Source organism: Eptatretus burgeri, chromosome 2 (genome assembly GCF_056783735.1).
Source record: "Eptatretus burgeri isolate ZD-2024b chromosome 2, Ebu_testis_v1, whole genome shotgun sequence".
Taxonomy (NCBI): domain Eukaryota; kingdom Metazoa; phylum Chordata; class Myxini; order Myxiniformes; family Myxinidae; genus Eptatretus; species Eptatretus burgeri.
In genome coordinates, this window is record NC_140962.1 from 151,981,290 (window position 1) to 152,005,966 (window position 24,677).

The 24,677-nt window shown below is 43.2% G+C and overlaps 1 protein-coding gene across 1 annotated transcript in view; it reads left to right on the plus strand.

Moving 5' to 3' along the window:
- Window positions 1–24,677, plus strand: part of LOC147033569 (uncharacterized) — a 69,577-nt gene that overhangs the window by 3,460 nt on the left and 41,440 nt on the right. Inside the window, exon 2 of the mRNA XM_085851701.1 lies at window positions 6,403–7,593. Within this exon, the coding sequence (XP_085707827.1) occupies window positions 6,403–7,593 (1,191 nt within the window). The remainder of the gene's footprint in view (window positions 1–6,402; window positions 7,594–24,677) is intronic.

The following is a 24,677-nucleotide window of genomic DNA, read 5'->3' on the forward strand; positions in this document are numbered from 1 at the left end:
CCAGTGATGTTATACGCAACTGCGGAAAGAAGGGGGCATGGATTGCAGGGACAGCGTTGGTGGTATCAAAACGGAGTCCCAAACTTCTGGAGGTTCGCAGAATCTCCTGGACGAGCTGGGAAACAGTTCTCAAAGAGCGCATTCCAACGGTAGTCGCAATATGCCCGACTGAATGCCATGTTTTGTTCTCATTCCGCAGATCTCATATGAGACGTATACCGGAGTTTATGAAGCATTGTATGTAAGCACGTGATCGAGGACTGTTCGGAAAACATGCATTGTAGAAGATAGACTCGTCGAGAAAGTTGTTGATGTTGTAGTGAGCCATATCTCGGTGCACTACAAGAGGCTGCCAGACTTGCAACAGGTCTTGGTAAAACAAAGGCAAAGGAGAGATGTCCACATGTCGCAAGTCCATGAGAAAAAGTTCCTGATTTAACTCGAGCATGCCAGCCATTTTCAGCAAATGGTTAGCAGTGGGTTGCCATGGCAGTGATGCAGAAAAAAGAAAGCGGTGGACAGTGGCAACTCGAAAGGCCATCAGTCGGCTGAGAATGTCAACAAGACCATGACCACCATCTGCCAATGGAAGGTAAAGGACTTCTTGCTTGACCCAATGTTTGCCACCCCAGAAAAAAATCAAGCAGATGTTTCTGGATTGTCAGCAGCAGTGCTTCAGGAGGGTGCAGGGCAATCATTTTGTGCCACAAGGAAGCCAACAGGTTATTGATCACGAGGGCACGACCTCTGTACGACAAGATAAGTAATATTCCTCTCCACTTCTCTAGTCTATTATCAATTTTGCTTACTGTATTTAACCAGTTCTGAGCCATAAAAGCTGGGGTGCCAATGTACACACCTAGATAGCGGATGCCTTCCTTCTCCTACTGCAATTTTCTGGGAAGATGAGGCAAACCAAGAGCCGGGGTATGTCCAATCCATCGAGCTTTACATTTGCTCCAATTTATTGTCGTTGTGCAAGCTGAAGAGAACTTTTCCAAGTCATTTAATAACATGGTGATATCATCACTATTACGCACCACGACACACACATCATCAGCATATGCTGAGATAACAATTGGCCTTTCAGTTGGCATCACAGGAAAGCCTGGTAGACTAGCACGAAGGCGAATTAGGAGGGGTTCAATACAGAGGGAGTAGAGAATGCCCAATAACAGACACCATTGACGGACTCCTCTTCCAACCATCAATGGTGCACACAGGCTATTATTAACTTTAATGATGCTAAAAACATGATGAAACAACAATGAGACATAGGATATAAAAGTTGCCCCAAAACAAACCGTTTTAAGGTGTAAAATACATATTCATGGCGAATAGAATCGAAAGCTTTCTCTTGGTTAAGTAAAAACAAGCCAGCATTCTGCTTTTGAAGAGCACAGACATCCCACAAGTCACGAATTAAATTTTTTTTTTTATCATGAATAGACCGGTTTGGAATACAAAAAGAATGATCAAAATGAATTAAATGCTAAGAAAAGGCTTCACACGACTTCCAAGGGCCTTGGAAAAAGTTTTGTAATCCGCACGAAGCAGAGAAATAGGCCTCCAATTCTGCAAGGTCTGGAGATCTTTCTTCGGGATAAGGCACACGACTGCACGGCGACAACTTAAAGGTAACAAACCATCATGTTAACGAAACTTAAAAACATCTAAAAGTGTTGGCACAAGAAAATCCTAAAATGTTTTATAAAATTCAACAGGTAAACCATCAACGCCAGGTGCTTTATGATCATGAAGGTCATTATGAGCTATTAAAAGTTCATCTACAGTAAAATCTTGTTCTTAAGAGTGTTGTTGCGATTCTTCAAATTGTGGTAGATTTTGGGTAAAATCAGACATTGCTCGTTCATTACTTTTCTTTGTGGTAAAAACATTCTTGTAAAAATCCCAAAGAAGACACTTCAACTGAGCATTGTCTTCGATAGTGAATTTGTTCATCACTTGAACGTAAGCTTAACAGCGAACGATTAGACTTTGTAGTTTTTTCAAAGTTAAAAAATGTCTTTACAGCAAGATTCTGAAGTCGACAGGCCTTTCACTCTAAGTCGGGTTCGCACTCCGAGAGCATCTTCTCCAATTAAACAATGCAATAGGGCTTGTTTCTCATAAAGCCGCCGGCATCGTACATCCTTATCAATATTAATCGTGCTATCTTGTTAAAAGAAGATTTCTTTCCTTAAAATACTTATCCCAGCTTGCTTTACATTGGTGAAGTTATTCCTATATTGCTGACAGAAGACTCGGATTTGTGCTTTTATATAATCCCACCATTGACAGAGATTTGTAAGATCGTTCCGTGATTCTAGAATTCAAAGCCAATTTTTTTTTTTAAAAAGATGATTTAAAAAAGGAATCATTGAAAAGAGAGGTGTTAAAAGACCAATGAGAAGTATTCCTCTGAGGACTAGGAAAAGAAAGACGCATTTTAATAAAAAAAAAATTGATCAGAAAAGCCAGAGGGAGTGATGTCGGGAAAACTTACACGATTTAAAAAGGAGAGACTAATGTAAAATTTATCAAGCCTTGCGCAAGTGACATGTTATTTAACAAGTAACGACACCAAGTAAATTGTTGGACGTTCCCATGCTGTAGTCGACAAACATCACCAAGATCATGTTGTAACAAGAGAGTGGACAAAGGCCTAGCACGAGCTGGGTGAGGTTCAGGGCTGTTCCGATCTTTGACTGGATCTAATGTATAATTAAAATCACCACCTAAACACGATAGGGTATAGGGGGTGAAATTATTAAGAAAAGTGAAGGAATCAGTGAAGAAAACTGTCCTGACTGTGCTGTCACTTGGGGCATAAACATTGACAATTAAAATCCGCTGGCGGTTGTATATAAAATCAATTACAGCTAAATATCCAGGAACAATTTCTTTAAAAACAAGAGAGGAGATGGGAAGATGTGGAGAAATATAAAAAGCAATACCGGCACTCACGGAGGCCGTGTTACTAAAAAACCAAGTTCCTTTCAACTTCAGCCTCCAGTGTGCCATGCAACTCGCAGTCGCCCGAGTTTCTTGTAAAAGAAGAATATCTACTTTTACATTATTAATTGGCTGCATCGTTTGGACTTTACGTGAAGGATTACGTCCTCCGTTTATATTTAAACTTGTTATAATTGTAATCAAGAAGTTTTTATGCAATCAAGTGCTTCGTGTCGTTGTATAACATTTTGGAGGTACAGTACCAGGTGATTCAGACGAGGGATCAACTGGTGAAACCGAGGCACATGGGGTCTGTGTTGTGGGGCAAGTCCCCACAACCACCTGTGCGAAGGAGCGAGGAGCCGCTGAAGCAGCGAGTATTTTCGATCCGGGCTCAGCGGTGCTTTGAGAAGGGGAAAGAAATCTTTTTTGTGCTTTTATTAACCGGAGTTGGAGCAGGTGCGTCATGGGAAGCTTCTGCTTCTGTAAGAGGAGCATTATCTGGGACGGGGAGTTGTTGGGATGAGGAGCCTTCATTAACAGTTTGATTCGGCATGTCTTTGGGGCACGATCTTTCAATATGGCTGAATTCACCACAACTATAACACACAAGGGTTTCTTTGTTCGCATATCCCAGATAAGTATGTCCCCTCGATTTTAAAAGGAAGGATTGCGTGAAACCCTGAAACACCCGGCGGTAAAATCATGTCAACAATCCGACGAAATGACATAAGGTGTTTAAAATTATCATTCCGACTACGGAACGGAATCGTCGTTAATGGGGATACAACCGTGCTATATCGTTTTCACTGGGATACAATCTCATCACCTTTCACGAAAGGTGGTAAATTTGAAATCGCAACTTTTTTTGCAGGAGTATCCAAAGGGGAAAAAGAAACATAAATATCGGGATCGAAGAAAAGTCTGCGCTCCATGACTTGAGCAACCACCGGCACTTGAGAAACGAAAAAACAATCTGTTTGTTCATACGGAAAACCGCCTTAACATTCTCAATCCCGATGATCTCACCGACACCAACAATTAACTTCTCCATGTCGATCTCCGACGGAGGAATACAAACAAAGCCATGGTTCCTGGTTCGTGCTTCAAAGGAAGCATACAGCGAACTTTCACCTGCCATGACTTTTCAATGGCCGGATGTATAAAAATAAATCTGCGAACACCGTTCAAACTTTGACGGGTCGCGAGAAAACAAGAATTATTTAAACGAAAGGAAAAGGGACAATGAATACAAAATAAGTAAATAAATAAATAAACGCGATAAACTAATAATGCACAACAGTAGATCGGCACGGCCACCGCCCAAAGCGCAACAAACGTACCGAATACCGCTGTAAATGCTCCTCTCTCTCTCTCTCTCTCTCTCTCTCTCTCTCTCTCTCTCTCTCTCTCTCTCTCTCTCTCTCTCTCTCTCTCTCTCTCTCTCTCTCTCTCTCTCTCTCTCTAACTCAGGAAATGGGGGGACAAGAGGAGGGGGGAGGGAGAAAACGCTGCACAGCTAGGTAAAGTAAGGTAGACAAGGGGACAACACGCCGCCATGACACTTACACACAGAGTGACTGGCCGAGAGAGAGAGAGAGAGAGAGAGAGAGAGAGAGAGAGAGAGAGAGAGACAGAGCCAGAGAGAGAGAGAGAGAGAGAGAGAGAGAGAGAGAGAGAGAGAGAGAGAGAGAGAGAGAGAGAGAGAGAGAGAGAGAGAGAGAGAGAGAGAGATGAGGCAGGTGATTCCAGCAAATGTGGTACCCAGTTTAACATCCATCTGAGAGACGGCACCACACTGATGAATCACCCTGCCTGTGAAGCACTGGCATGACAGTTTGCAGCTGGATCGGGATTTGAACCCAGGCGAGACAGCTTAGAGCGAGTGTGCGTACCTCTCTGCTATCCTGCCGTGATGTGGCGATTCTTTATTTTCTCACAACTGAAAACATTTTTTACTCATTGTAATCTCATTTATTTTGCCCTCCAAACTCCGCTATCGAATCACAGTATCGCCATCAAAGCTTGAAGACCGTTCCAATTTGTTTAACCAAGCACTCCAATGAAAAAGATGAAAAAACTTCAAAGAAACGAAACGTTTAGTTTTATATACGGATTAATTTTTGACAAAGTGACGGGTCGTATAATGAAAGATGATTGCACAAAAAGGGAAAACATGTAAAATAGAATTGCATATTTTCAGCGAATCGGCCACCGTCAAACGCACCTCGTGATCAAGTGGGACCAATGCAGACGAGTGGCCCTTGGACTTTGTTCAAGTCGATCGATGTGCAGTATTCAGTGACAGTGTAAATATTGTCGAGTGCTCACCAAGTGGCTTAAGCACTCCAACGAAACAGTTAAGGAATGGCTGACTTGGCAGGGTGGTTGAACAGAGGTACAAATTTCAGCAAAGAATAACTAGAAAGAGCAATCAGACATTTCCTTGGCAAGCGATTATATTTATCGATCGCCGATCCATCATGTTAAACACCTCCCAGAGACACCCAAAATGTCAAACTATTTCCGAGTTGGACAAATGAATACTTTAACACTCAGAATTACTGCCAAGTCCAATTCTGGAGCTTAAATTTTGTAATTCGGCTTAGTTTAGAGATTCTTGAGGTTATGGCCTGTGCCGATATTCAATAAAGACACGAATGCTGGCATCTCCGGGCGTTTATAAGCATTGAAATGTAACCAGCGATTCGTAGGAATGATGATCAGGAAATTGATATGCGAGGAAAGTGTAAAAAAGAAAAAAAACGATTGTTAAGAAATTGTTGCAGCCTCTTCCAAGTCAAGGCAATGTTGAACAGGCCAAAAACAAAAAAAGGCGAATGAAGACTCCATTGAGGGTGAGCAAGGTGTCTGAGGACGTGCATGATAAAGGATATAATTAAATAAGACCGTCAATTATCTTCAAAAAGGGTGTTTAAATTAAACCAAACACCCAATTTTTCCCTCTTGCATTCCCTTTAAGTTCCCTTCATGTGCATTCAAAGTTTCAGGCTGATAGGTTTCTTAGTTTTGGAGTTATGGAGGAAACAGACACACTGACTGACACACTGACATTTATTAGTGTAGATCGATTAACATCCATTAAATTGGTCGGGTTCCATGTGTGCCCAGGTCTCGGACACATAGGAGAATGTATGTTTCATTGATGCCCTTTGCAAATGTAGTTGCTTGGCATTGTGACGAACAATGAAGAAGAAAAAAAAATTTGCACTTCACAAAACTAAATGGTAGCCTGCAACTTTTTAACACCGCATGGATGTCGCACGACGCATGAGGCCGCATGTTGAGAATATTCGCACATAAAGGTCACATATCATTTCAGAATAATTTGCCGTACAAATACAGCTCATCATTCAAAGCTATATGTTGCCTTCAAAAGCCTAGTTTCTGAGAAGTTACTGTTTTGTTTTTTAATGTTCTTTGCAGGTAAACAAAAGATCATCACAAAGTTTTCCTGCACCTTGTGCTCTCACACCTTCACTACAAAATCTGCATTGATGAGACACAGGAAGAGGCACCGAAAAGTATGCAGTCGCAAAAAAAAGAAATGTACCAATTATTCTTCTCGTACCTGTTATAAGAGCAAACGGTTGAACCACACTGAGCCTCGCACAAAAGAGAGACCATGTACCTGCAGTGTGTGTGGGAAGGGAATGAAGAGGTCGGGGGAATTGAATAATCACATGCTCATTCACACGGGGGAGCGCCCGTACTCTTGTAAGGTTTGTGAAAAGACGTTCTCCTCCTCTTCGCAATTGAGAAAACATTTTCGTAGTTTCCACCCTGAGGAGCCGTACACCTGCAGTACTATCTGCAGTATGTGTGGTAAGAGATTCAGAAACTTGTATAAGTGGAAGATTCACATGCGGATTCACACTGGAGAGCGCCCATACACTTGCAAATTCTGTCCAAAGGCATATCCTTCTTCATACAACTTGAAAATTCACACCTGTACCCACACAGGAGAGCTCCCATACATTTGTGAGATTTGTGGGAAAAAGTTCTCCTTTTCTTCAGGTTTGAAAAGGCATGCTCGAATGCACACTATGAAGCGACGATATGTCTGTATTAAAACAAAGAAGCCACAGACCTGCAGCGTGTGTGGAAAGAGATTGAGTAACTCGTCGAAGTTGAAGATTCACATGCGGTTTCATACCGGAGAGCGTCCGTACACTTGCAAGTTGTGTCCAAAGGCATATAACTCTTCAACTGTTTTGAAATATCACCAACGTATTCATACTGGTGAGAACCCATACCCTTGTGGAGTTTGTGCGAAGATACTGTCATCTTCATCAGCTTTGAAAAGGCATGCGAGTTGTCACACAAGGAAGAATGAACGAATTGACTTGGGAGAAAAACCTCACAAGTGTTCTGTGTGTGGTCGGGTGTTTTCCCGTTCAGCAAGTTTGGCTCAACACATCAAAATGCACACCGGAGAGAAGCCCTACAAGTGTTCTGTGTGCAACAAGGTATTTGCTCGTTCAATAAATTTGTCAAAACATAACAAAATACACAACGGAGAGAAGCCCTTCCAGTGTTCAGTGTGTAGCAAGGTATTTGCTCATTCAGTACATTTGTCTCAACATAACAAAATGCACACCGGAGAGAAGTCGCACTGATTGAGAAAGCAATGACGCTCTGGAATACAATGCTGATACTACCTTACTTGAAAGGAAAGATTGAAATCCCAGGAGTAAAGATACGACGTGGTATCGTACATGGTGACAGTCTTTCCCGCTTCCTGTTTTGTTCTGTCTCTGGACCCACTAAGCAGCCTCATCAATGAATAAGGACACGGATACAATCTGACATGCAACAGAAAAATAACCAAAGAAACAAGAAAGGTGACGCACCTACTGCACCTGGATGATCTAAAACCCTTTGCACCGAATGATAATAAATTGGCAGATCAACTGAAATTAGTGAAGCAATACTCGGAGGACATTCAACTTGAGCTTGGTCTTGACAAATGTGCCAAATGCACATTTGTACAAGGAAAAACGAAAAGAACAGACAACGTCTCAATCGATGAAAGCACAACAATACAGGAACTAGAAAACGAAGCATCCTTGTAATACTTGGGAATAGAAGAAGGTCCCCAGGTACAACACAAAAAAAAAATGCATAAAATAATCAGCAAAGAGTACCAACGCAGAATAAGACTATTTCTGACGTCATCCCTCTCTCGAAGAAACAAAACCAAAGCTACAAATCAACTTGCAGTGCCAGTATTCCAATATAACTGTGGAATTATAAACTTGCCACAATTGGAAATCAACAACTTGGATGTTCAAAACAAGGAAACGTCTAACTATTCACATGATATTCGACAAAAACCAATGCATACCGAGGTTTTACTAACCAAGAAGAGAAGGAAGAGGTGGTTTGATGGAGCTTAACCAAGTGCACAGAACATCGTGTGTAGGATTAGTGGAGTACGTGAAGAGCTCAACTGACTATCGGATGAGATTCGTACATGAGCAAGAAAACAACAAACCAGAAAAGGGATCCTTCATTCATTGAGCAACAAACTTCCAAAACAGGTGCAAATGATGGATACAACACAAGAAAACGAAACAGAAACAAACACAGCCCCAATGATTGCAAAGGAAAACTACAAAAATAAATATCAGCAGATAAACTCTGACAAATGGGAGAATGATAAAAGAACAGGAAGATTCAAAAGAGAGCTTGACAGGACAAGGATCGACAAGGAAGGATCTTTGGAATGGCTTGGAAGAGGTCAAATTAATTAGGATGTAGAATGAGTCATCGTCAATGCTCAAGACCAAGGACACTGCACTAATGCCTTAAAGAAAATGGTGGGATTGATCCAATCGGACGAATGCAGGTTTTGTGGGGTAGAAACAAAGTACCAGTCACCTCCTTTCGGGATGAAAAAAACTCATGTCTGAACAGCTGTGCGCAGAAAGACATGACAGCCTCTGTGGAGTAGTCCACTGGCACATCTGTAATCACGGAAACACAAACCAGAACCGATCCTTCAAAATGAACATGTAATGCTAAAACATGACGAGATGATCCCATCAAGTGTGGACATTGCAAACAAAGCATTGCGTTTGGACATAGTGCTCAAACACGACAAGGAAAAGTCAGCGTTATTGATCGAGGTTTCAGTTCCCAATGACTTTGGACTAAATGCCACAGAAATCAGGAAAATAACCAAAAACCAGGATCTGAAAAACGAGGTCAAGCGGACTTGGAAATTGAAGAAAGCTGAAATTTTTACCAGTGAGAGTCGGAGCAACAGGAACGATAAAGAAAACACTTACTGAGTACTTAAAAATAATTCCGGAGAATATTACGACAAACGAGTTACAAGTGGAGGTTATTAGAGGCTCAGTGAAGATTCTGAAAAGAGCCTTTGGAATGAGGTTATGAGAACAAACTTCACAGTTTGGTTCATGAATCGTAATCCTTCACCACAAAATAGGAGGTGGAGATTTTGAGTTCTGGAAGAACTTCCTCCCACCTCCTGAAACCCGTGAATGGAGATAATGAACGAGAGAAGCCCTACAAAGTATTTGGTGTGCATCAAGGTATTTGCGCTTTTCGGTATTTCTGTTTTTTCGATCAAGGTCATAAATTTTCATCTTTTTTTCATCAAGGTATTTCGTTTTTTTCTAAACAATAAAATAAACACGCAAGAGAAGCCCTACCAGTGTTCTGTGTGCAGCAAGGCAGTTTTTGGTTCATCAAATTTAATTCAACTCGTATGTGCCCGTAAAAGAAAAAAAATAATAATAATAAATAAATATTCAAACCGTGAGCAACAAACAACAACCACACAGGCCGTTTCTTCGCTCTCGTGTGCCCGTACGTGTGTGGCCCGGAAGTTTGCATATTATTCGCAGTTACGATTATTCGCAATTTAGTTTTAATACCCAATTATTCAATTAGCGCCAATGTATTTTACCTTTTCGCAATGTCGTGGCAAGTTTAAACAAGAAGAGAAAACAGAGAAAAAATTTACTTCCTGGTTCGGAGCATACCAGCACTCTGATGTTACTGAAATTTATGCACCGTCTAATATGAAAACGATCATAACTTGGGCCATTGTGTTTATCTATAAATGCGCATAAGAAATCGAGAAATTATTAGAATACACGAAGTCATCACTCTCTGGAAGTCCGTACGTTGTAACCCGAAATGGGGAACGCGGCTGAGCTTCCCTTCCCCCATCGGCCACGCCCACACAACAACGTGTCTTGTCATTGGTTTGGTAAATAAATGGCCATAACTTGGGAAGCACTTGTCCGATTAATATCAAACCTTGAAAAGGCACATCCTCAGGTCCCCAGCAATATACCTGGCAAGTTTCAATTAGATCGGACCAGTGGTTGTCGAGAAACAGCGGTCACAGACACACACACACACACACATTGCTGGAATTATAGATCGATATATCAAAACACACACCGAAGACTGATCCAGTCTGATCAGGACAACCAATGAGAGAGGCCTTCATTCATTCTTCAACCTTACATGAACATCAAATAATACATGCAGGGAAGAATTACCAGTGAGCGAATTTCCCTTATTCTGTCTTCATTTAAATCCCAGAGAATCCCCACAAGTGTTCTGACTGCAACCGGGGTTTGCTCAATCAGCAAACTTTGTGTCCATCAAAGACTTCATTAATAAAGGAAGCCCACAAGTGTCCTGTGTTCAGCAAGGCCTTTACTCAATCATCAGCTTTAAATAAGGATCAAAGATTGACACATTCAGAGCAGGTAGACCACAATGTGGATGACTTAAATATCGACCTAAGAATAGCGATACAGAAGCTAGAAAATGAAACACCATACAAGCACCCAGGGCGAGAAGAGGCCCATCAAATATATCACGATCAAAAGCGCAAAATAATTGCAAAGGGATACCTACAGAGCACAAGACTCGTGCTGCAAACATCTATCTGCCCAAGAAGCACAATCAAAGTAAATAAAAACTTGCAGTACCAGTATTACAAAATAGGTGGGGGATAGTTAAGGGGCTGTCACACCTTGACGTTTTAGCCAGCGCATGGCAAGGTCTCAAAATGTATGTAAAACGCTGGCGTTCGCTGAACTATTGATGGTTTTTTTAAGTTCTGGGCGTATAATAACGTGTTGGACGTGTGCATAACGTATTAGTAACGTACACAAAACGTTTTAATCACATATAGATAACTTATACCAACGAATGCTGAGCATGTTGTCGGCATTCACAACCTATGCCCAACGATGGTCTAACTTATGCGTAGCGCGCGGCAGCGTTTCACCGACGATCACGTGGCGTAGGCTATTAATAGGCTGCGGCTCGACGATTCAAATCATAACCGCACTAGACATCGAAGTGTGAAGCCGCTGTCACACCTTGACATTTTAGCCAGCATATGGCAAGGTATCAAAATGTATGTAAAACGACGCTGGCATATGCTGAACTCTTGATGATTTAAAAAAAAGTTTTTGGCATATTCATAATGTGTTGGACGTATGCATAACGTATTAGTAACGTACATGGAACGTTTCAATCACATATAGATAACTTATACCAACGAATGCTGAGCGTGTTGTCGGCGTTCACAACCTATGCCCAATGATAGTCTAACTTATGCACAGCGCGCGGCAGCGTATCACCGACGATCACGTGGCGTAGGCTATTAATAGGCTGCGGCTCGACGATCCAAATCATAACCGCATTAGACATCGAAGTGTGAAGCCGCTGTCACACCTTGACGTTTTAGCCAGCGTATGCCGACGTATGAAAAATTTGCCCAACCAAGCTGGCACACGTCGAATACGTTATAGGTAAGTTTTGTATACGTTAAGGCCCGGTCACACCTTGACGTTTTAGCCAACGTATGCCGATTTTTGAATTTTTTTTTTCTAAAACGCTGGCACACGTTGAATACGTTATGGGTAAGTTTTGATAACATTGAGAGCACGCTGAAAAACACTGCCATACGTCGTTGTACGTTGGCTTTAAACGTTGTACTTTTCGGTTGTCCTCAAATTTTTTCATGCTTGAAATTTCACGACGTATGCCGGCGTATGACTCACATGTTCCGCTACGCTGGCCACAAGTTGTATGCACGGTCTGCGATCATTGACAGACGTCAACACATGCTACTTGTAAGTTAATCATAAGTTGAGACACGTCAAGGTAATGTTTAGCGTACCCGAAACTTATTTCTAACCTATGATTAACGTGTTGTTGGCACGTTACGCGATCGTTGCCACACGTCGACAGACGTTACTTTTAAGTTACTCATAGGCTGAAAGACGTCGGTATAATGGATCGTCCTTACGTCAGCGTCCACGGCCACGGCCAGGACACTTATTTGCAGCATTCTTCAAACTTTTCTTCGGCATGACGAGGATGTTCACACTTCGATATCTAGCTTGGCTATGATTCCAATTGTCCATCGGCAGCGTCTATTTAAAATAGTCGAGTTTGAGCGTTTTAACACGTTCAGAAGAAACGCTTCAAATTTCCAAACCCCAGCGTCAAAAAAAACAAAAAAAAAAAAAACAAAGGCGAGTGACAGCAATTTAAATCGTTCATTGTAAACAATGAAACTAGCTGAGTGGTACCGTTTAAAAGTCGTTGAGTGTAAAAAAAATCTAATTGTTGAGCGCAAGCGTCTACTTTCAATAGTGGAGATGCAGCCATTTAAATCGTTGAGTGGCAGCCTATGAGCCTACCCGTGGATACGCGGACGCAAGGAGGATCCATCATAACCCACACCCTCCCCCTCACACTCACCTACTACTGCCAACATGAACAAACTACTACTAATACTAATACTAATACTGATACTAATACTAATACTAATACTAATACTGATACTAATACTGATACTAATACTGATACTGATACTGTTACTGCTGACATGGACATAGACTCAAAAAGGACTCGAAAACACTGTTGGGTTCCCCTTTTATGAACACCATTTTTATATACCAATTCCCAAAACCGCTGGGAACACGTCTTTATATGGCAGTTGTAAGTTAGAAACACGTTCATTTATTTTTTTTTTGTCGACCGGAAGACGTCATTGGAATACGTCTACATACGTTGATGTGTGTTGGGACTACGTAAAAAATTGGTTCAAAGCACGTCAAACATAAGTTAGAAATAAGTTTCGCGTAAAAAAGACATTACCGTGACATGTTTCGACTTATGAGTAGCTTATAAGTAGCGTTTGTGGACGTGTGTAAGCGTCCGCATATCGTGTGTAAAACTTATCCTCATCGCATGCGGAACGTGTGTCATACGCCGAGTACGTCGTAAAATTTTGAACATGTTTAAAATTTCTTGACGTACTCTACTTACTACAACGTATGATAGCATACTTTAGCGTTCTACTCACGTATACCAAACTTACTCATACCGTATTTGACGTGCCCCAACGTTTTAGACACATTTTTCTTAGGTCGGCATACGCTGGCAAGATCACCAAGGTGTGACCGCGATGTTGTCACTTCCATTTCTACGGCAGTTATGATTCGAATCGTTGTGCGTCAGCCTTTTAATAGGCTACGTCACGACATCGTCGGCGATGCGTGCAACGCGCCATGCCTAAGTTAGACTATCGTTGGGCATCGGTTGTGTAGGCCAACAACAGGTTCAGCATTCGTTGGTATAAGTTATCTATAACACAACGAAACGTTCTGTGTCCATTACTAATATGTTATGCATACGACCAACTCGTTATGAATACGTCCGAATCTTAAAAAAAAAAACATCAAAAGTTCAACGTAAGCCAGCGTTTTAGATACATTTTAATACGTTGCCATCGCTGGCTAAAACGTCAAGGTGTGACCGGGCCTTTAAGAGCACGCTGGCATACGTCATTGTACGCCGAGTACGTCGAGAAATTTTCAGTATGTTGAAAATTTCTCGACGTATGACATAGATTCCGCATACGCTGGCATAAGTTGTAGGCACGTTACGCGATCGTTGACACACGTCGACACACGTTACTTGTACGTTATTTATAAGTCGAAACACGTCAAGGTAATAGTTAGCGTCAGTGTTCCAGACTCCCTGGTTTTTTTTTCTTCGGTATGACGGTTATGATTTAAATCATTGAGCGGCAGCCTTTTAATTATATTATCTTATAACCGCACTAGAAATCGTTAGTGTCAACATGACCGTCATACCAAAAAAAAAACAAAGAAAAAAAAACAGGGAGTCTGGAACACTGACGCTAACCATTCCCTTGACGTGTTTCGACTTATGAGTACCTTACAAGTAACGTGTGTCGACGTGTGTCAACGATCGCGTAACGTGCCTCCAACACGTTACTCAAAGGTTAGAAATAAGTTTCAGGTACGCTAAACATTACCTCGACGTGTTTCGACTTATGAGTAACTTACAAGTAATGTGTGTCGACGTGTGTCAACGATCGCGTAACGTGCATACAACTTATAGCCAGCATTATGCGGAACGTGTGAGTCATACGCTGGCATACGTCGTAGTACGCTGGCATACGTCGGGAAATTTCAAGCATGTTAAAATTTGTCTAACAGCTTGGCGTACTACGACGTATGCCAGCGTACTACGACGTATGCCAGCGTGCTCTTAACGTATACAAACTTACCCATAACGTATTCGACGTGTGCCAGCGTTTTAGCCCAATTTTGCATACGTCAGGCATACATTGGCTAAATCGTCAAGGTGTGACAGGGCCTTAAGTAATGGCGTGCATAGAACACAGCACACATGAAACCGAAAAAGCAGCTAATGCAGCCCCAATGATTGCCAAGAAGACAAAGGAAAAGTATAAAGTGAAATGTATACTGACGATTAGGAGAATGGCAGAGAGCAGGAAAAATTTCTTCAAAAAGTGTTAGACAGATTGGAGTGGCGAAGAAGAAGTCATGGAGAATGAGTCATAATAAATGCCAAAGACCATTGCACCAAAGGCTTCAGCAAGATGGCATGATTGAATCAATCAAACAAGTGTGGGTTCTGCAAGGTAGAAATTAAAGGACCAATCACCTCTCGGGATGTAAAAAATCAAAACATCTGTACATACAAAGTGTTGAAGACCAGTAAAACATTGAGTTGTGCTTTGGTGAAGGTTGTTGTTGTTATTGTTGTATAGCCCCGAACAGTTCTCTCGAAGAAGCCCGTGGCACGGAGACAGCCGGTCGATCTCCCAGGAGTGACCAAGAGATACCCCACATCCAGAATGGTGTACCCCCACCTTCACAAAATTATGGCCACAACGGAGTTAGAGAGACGAGACAGAGACGAGAGAGAAAGGGGCGGTCCATGGGGACTGATCGGCACTGACCGTGACCGCGCTGCCCTGACAAATTTGGGCAGCAGGGAAGAACGGGGAAGATTTGGCCCCTGATTTATGTTGGGGTGTCCAACTACCGTGAAGAGGCATCCCCGATAGATGCGCTTTGGTAAAGGTTATATTTGCTGTTAAATTTCCTGTTAAATCACAACAATAACAGCAAAAGCAACCACCAATAACAACAACAAAAGGACAACGGCAGTTTGAGGAGGAAACCAAGAGGAAAAGACAATGACGCTTCTCCTGAGGTGTTGCGCTCATTTTCAAGCGATGCAAGTCATTTTAAAACTGACCTACCCAGTGAAGGAGGAATTGGGGGGGGTCTTCTGTACGCGAACCTCAGAAGGTTCAACGACTCACCTATTCCCTGACTACGATGGCCAACTTCGACCTGCTGTGTGTTGGTCTATGGAGATTGATTCGCTTCTTATATCATACCTGGTTGGGTATTCTTGTCTGAACTACTCATGGTATCTACCTAGCGGACATTACACTGCTGTTATCCCTGCGACAATCAAGGCTTCTATACCCTCAGCACCATTTCAGGTGATTTACGCGTAATAATGAAGAAGGCAGCGGCTGATTGGTGCATAACCTCAGCGCTTATTCATTCCTCCAATCTCAATCTCTCCTCTTCTTCAAGTAACATATTGTCCAAAATAGCTGGCTTGGAGTTTGTGTCTTCAACATCTCTCAGACAGCTTTACCTGTGGACTTGGGTTCTTCCCCATGCTTTGGTGATACAAGGCTTTCACATTCTGAGGACTTATAAAGCGCAACTGTCCAGTCAGCTTCATCCTATGAACACCCTCCGGATGAGATTCTTACAATCATGCTCATCGCTGACCTTTCACCCATTTACAACTCGCTGGGATGACTATGAACTGCATGATTAAGATAACCTGCCGCATCGAGAGTCGTGAGTTAACTTGTAGCTGCATTTTTGGTCTGTGATGTTTTTACTTATTTAATTTGGGGATTCTTAGGAAAGTCATTAAGTGTTACGTTTAATTAGTAGTATTGTTTTTAAAGTCGACAGTTGGGAATAAATAATAAATAAAGTGGAGAAGTAGTAAGCAATAAGTGTCCGTATAAAGTTACTCTTCTGTCTTCTGTCTCCTGTCGTATGTTGATTTCAACCGTAAAACAACACTAAGAGCACATCGGTGTCTATATATTTTCCGCCTTGACACTCTCCGGGTTACCGGTGCACTCGTTGCGGTGCTCGGTGGTCGAGACGTGACACAAAAGCAGAACAATTTTCACGGAGTAATCCACTGGCACATCTGCAAAAAGTTCAATATCCCAGTCGCAGTTAAAGCACGGAAGTATGAACCAAAAGCAGTCGTTGAAAACGAGGACATAGTGCTCATGGACAAAAAGGAAAAGACAGCGTTGCTTATCGAGGTGTCGGTACCAGCCACTTTGACCTATGTATATAACATGGAGAGTACAAAAATGATGAAGTACCACTCGCTAGTTGGATTAATGGGAATAATTAAAAAAGAACCTCACTGAAATCTTTAAAACTATTGTGGGGAATAATACTGTAAACCTTCTACAATTGGAGGCTGTCTGGAGATCAGTGACAATCCTGAAAAGAATCTTCAAAAAAAAAAAAAGATGAACTCCAAACTTGAGCTTATTCCAAATTCAAAGGAGAAGCAGTAACCGAAAACTCGGCAACGGCACAGTACGCAACAAAGCAAAAGCTTCTTTTGGAAGCGGTAAATAATTATGACGGTTTTTCAAACTTTCATCTGTGTCATGTCAAGACTCCAGCACAGAATTCAAAGAAATTAATGTGGAGGAGACTGGCCACATCAGGTATTCAGGCCCATTGTTTTGAGCGATGTCAATCATTTTGTTAGCCGGTAAGGCACATGATGATGTAAAATTATCGAAACATTACATGCACATTTTGAACCGGAGCAAATCTGAAAATTAAACTGAAGGGTATAATGTTTGTGCTTGAATTGAACAATTCCCACCTGATTATTTTAGCATCAAATTGAAAAGTGATTTTTGATGTTTATTGACGGTTTTCGGTTTCTCTCGATTTCGTTTTTATGTTTATTATTTTAATGTTTCGGCATTGTTTTAATAAATCCAGACTTGATCTGTTTGACCACTGGTTTTCCTCGTTTTTTTTTTTTTTGGACTTGTTCATTCCCGCTTGTTTTTTTTTTTTTTTTTAATAGCAGATCGCCTCAATGAAGTTTTCAACCCTATTGCCAAATGGAGGATCCACAATCATGACGGGAATTACAACAGTCCTGTTGCTTTCACTGCGTTGCTGCAGCAAGCTGGTGCATTGCACCAGCATGAGTGTCCACACAAGGCTTGTCTCTTTCCACTCCTGATTTCAACATTTACTGGTGCATTGTATTGTCCTACCAGGCCATATTATAGTGAAAAAAGGGCAAAGACATTTTGGCAGTGTGTAAGGAAGTCGTTCTCCGATCTGTGGTGTGGCAGAGAGATCCCTGGATCTGGCCTGGTCAGAAAAAAAATTGAGTCGTCTTACATCAACCTCCATCTTTGTTCAGCACTTATTGTGGTTTACTCGTCACTCCGATGCAGGTTACCCCGAATGGTTGTTGCCCGAGTACACTGGTACTCATTTCACCGACCTTGGCAGTATGACAGATTGAGTCAACTCCACCTGGTGTAATTCAACAGTCAACAGAGGCTCAAACTCAGGACCCTAAGGTCCCAAGCCAGCCCTGACAATGGAAATTCGACTGAATGTGTCTATTCTCAACTCCTCCTCCAAGCCTAGCTCGGCAAAATTATGTTTATTTTCCCTCGTATTTTGAAAATACCATTGTGCACAATTGCTCACAATCCCAATGACGAACTGAGTTTTAAACACAAAATAAATGCAATTGTTTATATTTATTGGTGTTGAAAATAAAATAATTTAACTTGTTATTGATGCTACCTTTTGTCTTTAATAATTTAACTAAGCTTACTTTGCGTCGACTACCAACGCTGTCCCGGAGTTAAACTTAGAAGTATGTTTCCTATCTCATCTTGAGCATTAGATTTCTTGGCTTAATTATTAGTCTTCCTCCTGGCTTTACTGACATTACAGAAGTGTTTAACACTCGGAGTTGTAGCCTATCTTTTCATTTATCAGTTGAATGTTGATGCATGATTGTGTATCATAAAAATCTAAACCAAGATCAGATGCGTTGTCCGTGACAACTTTGCTTTCTTTGCACTCGTACTGCTTCCAATAAGTCGCAAAAATGACTTATCATAGTCAGAATACGTTGGTAAATGGAATAAAATTACTCGATGCAAAATTGACGAAAAGTCGGCAATCTTCTTATCCGAGTTGACAGATAAGACGTAGGTGTCACCATATTGCCTTCATCCGTGGTCATGCCGATCGAATGTCATTTGTGATTGGTCAATCATGCAGATTAGCAGCCGTTGTACCACAATGTTCTTCAATGCTTTTTTTGATTCGTCAACTTTGTCAGGTGAGCTCGCTAACATCAAAATATTCTTAGCTGTGATTTGATCCATCTTTTTCCATTTATGTGCAATATTTCACCATGGGGATAAAGATATTTGAAAAAAGTGCAATGTTTGATAATTACTCTGAAAAAAGTGAAGTTATCCACAGCTTTGTAGCACGGATGAAAAAGCTCGGCTCGGACCGATTGTGGCCTGTTTCCAAGGGTGGTGAGCTCATGACAGAGTCTGAAGTGAAGGCCAGCTGGGACGGTTCCTTTGAGCGGCTGTACCAGGCTGACCCACTAGCTGCTGAGTTGGATGTCAGGGGTGTTACTATCCCTATTGCTGACCCTGCAATCAACTGTGAACTGCTTTTGTAGAACCACAGGCTGCGGTGAGCCGGTTGAAAGGAGACAAAGCTCCTGGGATTTGTGGCATCCATGCTGAGCTTCTCAAGGCTGATGGAAATGCTGCATTCATGTCGTTGTATGCAGTTCCGTGCTCTGTTTGGAGCACAGGCATCATCCCAACTGACTGGAAGAGGGGCCTTGTTGTCCCTCTCTGGCAAGAGAAGGGTGATCGCCAGCACTGCAACAATTACCGAGGGGTGACGCTGCTCTCAGTGCCGGGCAAGGTCTTTCCTCGGATACGGCTTGAGCACTAGCGCCCAGAGCAGTCAGGCTTTACACCGAAGAGGTCAACGATTGTCTGTATCCTTGCTCTTCGGGTCCTCGCTGAATGCAAACAAGAGTTTCGGCAGGGGCTGCTCACAACCTATGTTGATCTCTGCAAAGCATTCGATTCAGTGAATTGGGATGTCCGCTGAAGGATTCTCAATCTCTGTGGTGTGCCACCCAAAACTGATCAATCTGATGTCTGAACGAAACTCTGGTACTGAGAGTGCTGTGAGATGTGGTGATACCATCTCCGACTTATTCCCAGATGTTACTGGAGTTTGTCAGGGCTGTGCACTGGCCCCCACACTTTTCAGTGCATGTATGGGCTGGATTCTGAGGAGGATGTTGGAGAGATGAAGTTGTGGTGCATCGATCGTTTGGGAATGTCAAGATCTCCGACCTTGATTTCACAGATGATGCAATCGTGTTTGCAGAGACGCTGAATATCTTAATGGTGGCTTCCAGGCACTGGTTGAGGAGTTGGAGCCACTGGGATTATGAATTTCTTTGGTCAGAACAAAGATCCAGGCTTTCAATGACGTCTTGGATGCTGCAATTTGGTTTTACCTCTTTGTGGTGAGGATGTTGAGGTCACACAGGGATTCACTTACCTTGGCAGTGTTATTCATGTGTCTCCACATGTAAGCCAGAGGTCACTCGGTGTCTGGGTCGGGACTGGAGAGTCATGCATTCACTGGATCATGGGGTGTGGTACTGTCGGTACCTATGCAGGAGGACAAAAGTCCAAGTCTTGAAATCCTTGGTGCTTCCAATATTCCTCTGCGGATGAGAAACTTGGACTCTGACCAAAGATCTGAGATGGAGACTTAACTCCTTTGGTACCTGGTCTCTTCGGAGAATCCTTGGCTATCACTGGTCAGACTTTGTTTCCACCAATGAGACTCAGATGAGATTTGTTACCTGTATAGTCCGTGAACATCAGCTGCGGCTGTATGGACATGTGGCTCATTTTCATGATGCCGATTTGGCACTTCAGATTCTTTCAGTGAGGGGGCCTCGTGAGTGGAGTAAGCCAATGGGCCGACCACGCGCCTTGCGGTTGCAGCAGGTTGATCAGCATCTCAAGGAGATGGGGATGGGCCAGGCATCTGCCTGCGGGATGGCCAGACGGGAGCCTCTGGAGTACTGGCGGAAAGTTGGTGCAGTGACGCGCTGTTCCGGCCCATGTTCCCACGTCTGACCTGACCTTAAATCTGGGTGGGAAATTTAATGGGTTGAGTCACTTTCATGGAGTCATAGAAGTACTTTGCAGAAGTACCATGGCTGGTGAGAGAGGTACTAACACCTAGCGAATTAGCATGGTGATAATTGAAGTTGCCACATATGAGAAAGAGAGAGTTGGGATGTGTGATTATAAGTTGGTCCATGTCATTTGAGAGAGAGATGTAGATGGAGCAGTCGCTGTTGGGAGGATGGTACAACACTGAGACGAGCATGACATGGGAACGGAGGGGAAGTCACAGCCAGAGGTGCTCCTTGAGTTTGGGAGGTGTAAGAGCAGGACAAGAAGAGTGAGAAATGGAGTTTTTGACATACAGTGCAATGCATCTCTGCTGCAAGAACGGAGTTCAGGTTGATCCAACTGGAGGAGACAATTGCCAGGGAGAGGCACTAATGAGTCGGGGAGTCCTGTGAGAGGAAGGATTTTGTTAAACAGATGATGCCTGGTTTATCAGCAGCGGTCTGGGTTGAGACATCTGTCAGGTTGGAACGGAGGTCACAGATGTGTAAGATCCACACAGTTAGGGATGGGTGGAGGGAGGAGCTGCTGATGGGATGTAGGGATGTGGAAATGAACAAAGAGAAGGAGCAGAGGGAAGCCGATGGAGAGGTGTGGGGAGGGCGTGAAGCTGGAAGGAGGAGGAGGAGCGGGTGGAAGCTGAGAGAGGGCAGGACGAGGATGTATTATATGGGGAGGATGGTACTTACATGGAAGGGTTTAACACCCTGAATGGACGTGAAGGGGGAAATTTTTGTCGTGTGCACACAGCCTTTGCAAAATTGATGCCTCAGGTTCCCAGACTGGATAACGTGCGACAGACTTCATGGGTGGAGTGGTGGTGAGTGTTTTTGGTTGAAGGCACGGATGAAAATGTAGCTGTAAGTGAAAGAGGAGGCTGGATGAACTAAGCATTTTGGAGTGAGGAGGTTTTGGGGAAAAAAGCCTTGTGAAAGAGGAAAGGAAGAGATTTTGATGAAGAACAACAAGAATGTGTTTTTGTCTTGATCGAATAAGAAGCGGAGTAAGGCATTTTTAGATGATCATGCCGTACATTGTGGAAGGGGTTTTTTTTATGGTGTGAGGAGGTTTTAAGGAAGGGAAATGTTTTCATCAGTTTGGGGATATTGCGAAGAAGGGATAGGAAAATGAGAATGGAGTTTCAAAATGTTTTAATTTTTTTATTTTCAACGTTGTCGTTCGTTGTTGGCTTTCTTCCTTTTTGTCCGATTGAAGGAGAGCCGATCCCCAAACCGGAAGTCAAATGTAGGGAAGAATGAGTTTGAAGAGGATGTGGAAGTTGATTCCATAGGTGGGGAAAAAAGAGCAACAAATGAGTGGAGATGAGCAGTGATCCTGGATTTAGGTCGTTTCACTGGAAGGGTGTTGATGGTGAACCATGTGAGCCCTGCAGAAACCTCGGGGGATCAAGGCATGGAAAGAGCAGAGGGTGCAAGACCAGAAAGGAGGTGGTGGAAGACAGAGTGACCACCAACCTGTCAGTGATGGTGAAGTGAATGGCTCATAGACTCAGCTTCATCACAGGAGCTTTCAATAATATTGAAGGCCTTGGTTTCCACAGCATCAAGATGTGAGGCACGGGAGCCAACATAGAGTGGAGAGCAGTACTCCATCCTGCTGTGGATGAAAGTTTCGTATGTGGTCAGGAGCTCAGGTGTGCCAAGGAAGGACTTTGCACGACAGAGGATGCCGAGTCAGTGACTGGCTTGGGAGGCCATGTTGGAAATGTGGCTTTCCCAGGAAAGATCATGGCAGATTAGTAAGACCTATAAGCTTGAATGAAAGGACTTCTTCAAGAAGATTGAGAAAGTAGATGGGGTGGGGGGAGGGGGGTTCCAGACGGTCCTTTCGGAGAGACACAGTGAGAGTGTGAGATTTATCAGGCTTGAAAGACATGCTCCACGTGTTGGATCAGTTTGTGATTTTATCCAGATCTGCAGAGAATGAAGAAGCTGCTGCTTGCCGATCTGAGGGATGACAGATGGTACGGCAGAGGGTGGAGTCATCAACAAAGAGATAAATAGGATTTTCCAGAGAGTCGGAGAGATCGCTGATGAAAATCAGAAAAAGAACAGGGCCCAGAACTCTGCCTTGAGGAACTCCAGCCTGGACAGGAAGAGGGGATAAGAGAACTCCATTTAGGGCCACACGGTGACTGCGACAGGAGAGGAGGTCTGTGAGCCATGAGTAGAGATGGCCTTGGATACCATAGGAAGAGAGTTTGGTGAGCAGGGCAGGGTGCCAGACCATTTCGAAGGCCCGCGATGTATCTAGGGAGATGGCTCTGATTTCATGTCTAGCATTGCGTATCTCCATCCATTTTTGGGAGAGCAGAAGCAGCATACCCAGGGTAGAGTGACCTGGTCTGAATCCAAATTTATGATCGGAAATCAAGCCATTGGAGAAGAAGAAGGATTTAATGTTAGAAGTGATGATGGGGTAAAGGAGGAAAGATTGAAATGAGCAGAGGGTTTGAACAGATTGAATGGGGTAAAGGAGGAAAGATTGAAATGAGCAGAGGGTTTGAACAGATTGAATGGGGTAAAGGAGGGAAGATTGAATGAAGCAGAGGATTTGAATGGACCAATGGGGGTATTGAAAATTTGACTGAAAGTAGCAGAGGAGGGTGGATGGAAGACATTACTCCAGGAAAACATAAACTAACCCCAATGCATGCCACCCAAACAGCACTTCGAGAAGGGACCAAGGATTATCTGCACGTAGATTAATGAAATAACTAATCCTCAGGTCACCTGTGTGTCGATGTCTGCTCTCTCCCTGGGGTAAGTTTCCCAAACCATAACAGCACATTCTCATAATGCAGAGGAAAAGAAATAATGAAAAATTTAATAAATAATTAAAAACTTGAGGAAAGATGTTTTCATTTGGAGTCTGGAGGGAAGAGTGGGAGGAGTTGTGTGGTTGGAGCTCGGAGGTAGTGGAAGGGGTCAGGTGGGAATCCAGAGGGAGGGGAAGGGTTGGGGTGGGAGTGTGGAGGGAAGGGTTGGGGTGGGAGTGTGGAGGGAAGGGTTGGGGTGGGAGTGTGGAGGGAAGGGTTGGGGTGAGAATGCAGAGGGAAGGGTTGGGGTGGGGGTCCGGAGGGAAGGGTTGGGGTGGGGGTCCGGAGGGAAGGGTTGGGGTGGGAGTCCAGAGGGGGTAGGGAGTGTAGGGTGGGAGGAGGAAGGGGAAGGGGGAGGGGTTGGAGTCGGGAGGAGGTACCCAGCGTTGCCTGGCAACGTTGGGTGCCTTTGTTTGTCCATAATAATAAATGTCAGTGTGTCAGTCAGTCAGTGTGTGTCTCCTCCATAACTCCAAAACCATGAAACATAGTGGCCTCAAACTTTGCAAGCATTCTCGGGGAAATCCAAGGGAATGCATGAATGAACACTGGATATCTATCGATAATTCCAGCAATCTCTGTGTGTCTGTCTGTCTGTCTGTGACCACTGTTTCTCAACAACCACTGGTCCGATCTAATTGAAACTTGCCAGGTATATTACTGGGGCCCTGTGGATGTGCCTTTTCAAGGTTTGATATTAATCGGACAAGTGGTTCCCAAGTTATGGCCATTTATTTACCAAACCAATGATAGGACATGGTGCTATGACGTCACAATTGTTCTTCCTTTTTTTTGATATGACGTCACAATTGACGCTGGGGACCTGAGTATGTGCCTTTTCAAGGTTTGATATCGTTCTTCTTCATCCATTTCAGCTGTTTCCCAAGTTATGGCCATTTATTTACCAAACCAATGACAGGACACGGTGCTATGACGTCAACTGACGTCACAATTCTTCTTCTTCGTTTGATATGATGTCACAATTGACGCCCCAATCCAGTCGTCGTTTACGAGAGCGAAGGAATGGCCTGTGTGGTTGTTTGAGGTTTTTTGGGGTTTTTTTTGCATGTACGGCCACGCACGTACGGGCACGCACTAGTTTGGGTAAATTTAAGCACCCCTTTTGAAGATAATTAACGG